General features: G+C 38.3%; 1 protein-coding gene across 1 annotated transcript in view; it reads left to right on the forward strand.

Annotated features, from left to right (window-relative positions):
* The window catches only part of ccdc85a (coiled-coil domain containing 85A), a 713177-nt gene extending 709243 nt beyond the window's left edge, over positions 1–3934 (forward strand). Inside the window, exon 4 of the mRNA XM_043696030.1 lies at positions 2410–3934. Within this exon, the coding sequence (XP_043551965.1) occupies positions 2410–2574 (165 nt within the window). The 3' untranslated portion in view covers positions 2575–3934. The remainder of the gene's footprint in view (positions 1–2409) is intronic.
* The last annotated feature ends 2546 nt before the right edge of the window (positions 3935–6480 follow it).

Raw genomic sequence — 6480 nt, forward strand, 5'->3', positions numbered from 1 at the left:
ATAGAGGTTTACAAAATTGAGGGGCTTGGATAGGATAAATAGGCAAAGTATTTTCCCTGGGATCAGGGAGTCCAGAACTAGAGGGCATAGGTTTAGGGTGAGAGGGGAAAGATATAAAAGAGACCTAAGGGGTAGCTTTTTCACACAGAGGGTAGTATGTGTATGGAATGAGCTGCCAGTGGAAGTGGTGGAGGCTGGTACAATTGCAACATTTAAGAGGCATTTGGATGGGTATATGAATAGGAAGGGTTTGGAGGGATATGGGCTGGGTGAGACAAGATTGGGTTGGGATACCTGGTCAGCATGGGCAGGTTGGACCGAAAGGTCTGTTTCCATGCTGAACATCTCTATGACTCTAAGTGGTGGATGTTGGTACAGTTACAACATTTAAAAGACATTTGAATAATTGCATGAATAGGAAAGGTTTGGAGGAACATGGGCCAAGCACAAGCAGGTCAGACTAGATTAATTTGGGATTATAGTCAGCATGGACTGGTTGGACCGATGGGTCTGTTTCCATACTGTATGACTCTATGACTTGTAAATCCTTAGCCCCATGGTAAGAGCTGGTTCTCTGCAAAATAGGGCTAGCTGCAACAGAGCACATATGGCAAGACTGTGTACAATGAAAATGGTGTTTTAGGCCTGTTTTATACTGCTTCTAAATTTCCAGCAACATCAAACTGCTGGCAGGCATGATGGGCAAACTGCTGATAGTGTTACAGGACTTTCTTGCCTTCTAACATACCCCTCTTCCCTAAGCCAAACATTCCACTTTCAGATTCCAGACACCCAGTGACACCTACCCAGCTACATTAGCCCAAGGAGAAGAGAGAACAACTCTACATCCAGAGATGTGACAAGGGAAACAATGAAAATCACATGAAAAAGGGGGGGCAATTAACTGCAGTGTTACCTATCTGATCACTATCAAATGATTTTTGATAGAAGTGCAACTGTGTGAATGTCAATAAACGTCAAGATCAGGAACTACTTTACGGACACTCATTGTTGAACCTCCTCACTTACCAGCTGGGTAGCTATCATATGGCATTGTGGCTGACTGTATGATAAGAAAATCCTGGGCAAGATTCCTTCATCAGCAAGCACCACTGATATATGGAGATTATTTAATTATTCATCTAATTAATTTATTTTGAGGTCTGTTGTGTGTACAATTATTGGCATGAGTATCTACTTTCCTCGAACTACACAGTGTAATTTATTTTATGTAAAGCATGCAATGATGTTTCTAAGGTATATACTTAGTTGGCCTATAAATTCATGTCTTTGTTTTTAGCTGTAATATTTGACAAAGTTTTGTCAGGTTTTCTTTCCTGAGCCAGTCTGGGTCAATTTTTAGAAAGATAAACTTCATGTCAGTGCAGTATATTAGAGCAACATTTGGCTAATGATAACTATGAAAAAATATTTAAATGTTAAGGTGGCCCTTTCTAAACTTTTATCTATGACAAGGTCTCTTATATTACCTATTCTGAACACATATTTTATCGCAGATTTCTAAATAAATTTAGGGAAAGTGAAATATCTTGGCTTTAAAAACATTTTGCCCTATTTAGATCGAAAACTGGAGGAACAGTTCACTAATCAAATGGTTAATTTCTCAGATCAAGTGAATATATTCTTCTGTTTACAATAGTTCTTCCTCCCACTACATTTATCAAATTCTTTTACCAATTCCTTGTCCTCTCGGTTCTATAAACTGTCAGAACAGCACTTTGTTATAGCTAGTATCAATTTACTTGAAGGAAATGGATGTGTAAAATAGAATAAAAATAGTGGGTTCATGTATGAAGTTTATCTCAATCTTACCACTTTTACTTGGTTTTCTAGAACAAATGAAGTATTATGTGATTGCTAACAGTGCTAATCTGCACTAATGCCCAAATCACAACTTGAATCATATTTCCCACGATGCCCAGTGCCTCCTTGTTTGAAAATGTAATCTCCAGTCTCCTTTCAAATCACTTTCATCTTTTGGAGTATTGTTTTCATGGACTGCCTGCAAGTATCTAGATCAGAATAAAGCGTGTCACATTGATCTGTTTTGTTGCAATCAGCCAATAATGAAACCACATTGATGAACTCTGCAATGACACAATAGCCAATCTTTATTATTCCACACCCATTCTAGGAAAAAAAAGTATATAACTTAAAATAACATTTGAGTCAAATTTTCATCTTGATATTCCTCTTGTCTAAAAGCTAAAGTCTACTATTGTTTGCTTGTCTCTGCAGTTGTTTTCAAATATGCCTAACACCACCTTTTTAGATATTCACATATATAAATATATGGAAGTTATTGTCATGTGATAACAGACGTGTTGTAATTGTTTTGCTTCATGCTGCTGCTAATAATATCTATATTTGCATATTTGTTAAACTTAGGTTGTGGAAGTGCACGAAAAAGTGGACAAAGATGAAGACTACGAGAATGACCTGAGTGAAACAGAGAAAGCAATAGTTAGAGAGATGTGTAATGTGGGTAAATTGTGCCACAGTATTCAGTTGCTGTTGTGTCTGCCACCTAACTCTCATTTAGTGGATCCTTAGTTCTTGAAAATGAGCACAGCAAGTAAGGCTAAGAATTTAACAAAACACTTGTTATACTTTTATTAAACAACTTTTTGTAAAAGGAAAAAAAAAGTCCTGTTAGAAAATAAGTTTCTTTTTGTTTCATTGCAGGCACAGCAGACCTGTTAGGAAATTTAGGGTGTTGCTCATAATACTCTCCATACTAATTCAAAAATATGAATCTAATATTAAATTCAAATACACATCTTAATTTAGTGTTGCCATTGTAATAGGTTTAATTCCTCATTTCTAGAAACTGGTTACAGGCAAGTTTAGATTATGAACCTTTCATATGGATTTAAAATCCATAGGACTGACATTTGTCCTGAGGGAAGTGAAACTCAACTGCTTTGTCATGGGAATCCAATTCATTGTATCTTACAGCCTAGTCATTCCTAAGTATCGTGTAAACTTTAGGTGCCTCAAATATTTACCCAAAAAAGCAATGTTAGTGAAAATAACATAGCTTCAACATTTTTATGAAATTGACCAGTGTGTAAATGAATAGTGACATTTTTAGATAATTTAGCTAAATCTTCATCCAAAGTGATAATGAGTAATCAGTGACTTAAGACAATGCATCAGCACTATTTTACAAAATCTATAAGGTTTTGTATTGATATCTCGTGAACTACCTACACAAAACTGTAGGCAATGTATTATCAAGGAAGTGTTTTCATCAATGGAATGAAGAGTGTTGTTATGATTAGGCAAACAGGTTTTGCAATCTGTCAAGTATCAAACAGACTCATGTAACATTGAGATCAAACTTTTAGGCAAAAGACAAGGGATCAGTTTTTCCATGAGTAATACTATCAAGGGGCTGAAAAGAATGTCAGGTGCCGATTATGGTAGTAACATTGCTTGTTGGCCATGGTTCTGAATTTAGCAGTGAAGAGCTGTCCCCAGCTATCTGCTGGCATTTCTGATCTTTAAATAAGAAAAGAGTAATTGTAAAAGAGACTTGCTGTACTGCTTCTATCCAACCCATTCCAAAATGAGTATAGAGTGTATGAAAAATGCAGGTCTTTAAAGCCAAAAGTTTGAGTCATTGAGTCATAAAGTCAAAGAGTCATGCAGCACAGAAACAGACCTTTCAGTCCAATTCATCCATGCTAATCAGATAGCCCAAACTAAAGTGGTCCATTTGCATGCATTTGACCCATATCCTTCTAAATCTTTCCTATTCATGTACCTATCCAAATGTCTTTAAATATTGTAACTGTACCTGCATCTACTGCTTCCTCTGCCAGTTAATTCCACATAAGAACCAATCTTGGAAAAACTCAACAGGATATATATATAAGGTATGTATAAATGACTTGGATCAAAATATAGGTGGGTGGGTCAGTAAGTTTGCAGATGAAACAAAGATCAGTGGAGTCGTGAATCATGCAGAAGGTTATCAAAGGATACAGCGGGATATAGATCAGTTGCAGACATGGGCAGGGTAGGGGGACAACATGATGGCTTAGTGGTTAGCACTGCTGCCTCATAGCACCAGGGACCCAGGTTCGATTCCAGCCTCAGGCAGCTGTCTGTGTGGAGTTTGCACATTCTCCCCGTGTTTGATGGGTTTTCTCCGGGTACTCTGGTTTCCTCCCACAGTCCAAGATTAGGTTAGGTGAATTGGCCGTGTTAAATTGCCATGGTGTTCAGGGATATGTAGGTTAGGTGCATTAGTCAGGGGTAAATATAGGGTAGGGGAATAGGTCTCGGTGGGTTACTCTTCGGAGGGTCAGTGTGGACTTGTTGGGCCAAAGGGCCTGTTTCTACACTGTAGGGATTCTATGACCTTCTGTGTGAAAAGGCTGTCCCTCAAGACTCTTTTAACACAATATCTTCATACACAGACCTCAAAATGTTTCCCTGTTATTAATATCACCGCTTCCATTTTAAATGCAACTTACATAACAGCAATGCATTTCAGAATAGATTTTAGTGTTTTTGTAATGCTGCAATCATAAATTATAAATTAATTGTTGAAACCTATTGTTCAAAGATACTCAGCACTTGGTCAAGGCATCCAGTATTTGTGGTGGATACTGAGAGCCACCCATCTACCCATTCCTCCAAACCTTTCCCAATTCCTCCATTGCACAAGATGCAGATGGCAGATGCAGTTTAATGTGGATAAATGTGTGGTTATCCACTTTGGTGGCAAGAACAGATTACTACCTAAATGGAGTCAAGTTAGGTAAAGGGGCAGTACAACGAGATCTAGGTGTTCTTGTACATCAGTCAATGAAAGCAAGCATGCAGGTACAGCAGGCAGTGAAGAAAGCTAATAGCATGCTGGCCTTCATAACAAGAGGGATTGAGTATAGAAGCAAAGAGGTCCATCTGTAGCTGTACAGGGCCCTGGTGAGACCACACCTGGAATATAGTATGCAGTTTTGGTCTCCAAATTTGAAGAAACACATTCTGGCTATTGACGGAGTGCAGCATAGGTTCACGAGGTCAATTCCCGGAATGGCGGGACTATCTTACGCTGAGAGATTGTATACGACTGGGCTTGTATACGCTTGAGTTTAGAAGGCTGAGAGGGGATCTGATTGAGACATATAAGATTATTAAAGGATTGGACACTCTGGAGCAGGAAGCATGATTCCGCTGATGGGTGAGTCCCGAACCAGAGGACACAGTTTTAAAATAAGGGGTAGGCCACTTAGAACAGAGTTGAGGAGAAAATTCTTCACCCAGAGAGTGGTGCGTGTATGGAATGCTCTGCCTCAGAAGGCTGTGGAGGCCAAGTCTCTGAATACTTTCAAGAAAGAGTTGGATAGAGCTCTTAAAGATAGTGGAATCAAGGGTTATGGGGATAAGGCAGGAACAGGATACTGATTGAGGATGATCAGCCATGACCATAATGAATGGTACTGCTGTCTCAAAAGGCAGATTGGTCTAATCCTGCACCTATTGTCTATTATCTATTGTCTATTATCATATGTCCTGGTAGCACTCACCAGTGATAGGGCCATCCACAATTCTGAGCCTCAGGTGAGTGCAATTTCAGCAGCTGCTTTCATCTCCCCAGTAGCGCTGTCCTTCAATAAGAACTACCAGTTTCTGATTGACCACAATGAATTAGCTCCAGTGTGGTACTTTAAAGCATTTGGGAATTATCTGAAGTAATTGTAATTCCTGGAAGAACCTTTTTAGGTAGCACCTGCTATATCCTCTTACATATGGACAAAGTAATCAGTTTTCAGGTAATGTCCCTTTCTCCAAAAGAAATCTTGGGTTGTGGGCAAGATGAAACTACAAAACCCCACTGCGAAATTGAGCTTTGCTGGTTTAGTCGGCAAGTGATGAATTTAATTAAATAATTGATCTGATCCATTCCTTCATGTTATGCCACCAGCAAAAATCTTTTTCCAAGTCTCCCAAACAATTCAATTTGCTTGAGAAATGTAATTTTCCACAACAGAATTTCATCAAATGACAATTTTGTGGTTCCTAAACAGAGTTCTGACACTAAAACCCAATCAAATTCTGTCTGGAAGAGCTTATTAAAAATAAATGGTGACTGATTGAAAATATCAAAAATCAGATTTACACAATATCTTCACACACAGACCTCTCTATGTTTCCATGTTCCTGATATCACTGCTTCCATTTTTGCTAAATATTTGGAAGCAATGATCGGTTTACCTGAGATAAGCAAATTGTAATCCCATGAAAGATGTACTGTTACAGACAGTTTGGTCTGCTGCAGATAAGTTAAATTGTCAATTTTATAGTTGTTGCATGATTTCTGCAAAGTAGACGTAACAGTTCCATACAGGAGTCTAATGCCGCATGGTTACTCTGCTTCTTATTTCCATCAACTGCTATGCATCTAATTCATAACTTTAGATAGTTTTCCAAATATGTACATTTTTC

Source organism: Chiloscyllium plagiosum, chromosome 9, assembly GCF_004010195.1.
Source record: "Chiloscyllium plagiosum isolate BGI_BamShark_2017 chromosome 9, ASM401019v2, whole genome shotgun sequence".
Lineage (NCBI taxonomy): Eukaryota > Metazoa > Chordata > Chondrichthyes > Orectolobiformes > Hemiscylliidae > Chiloscyllium > Chiloscyllium plagiosum.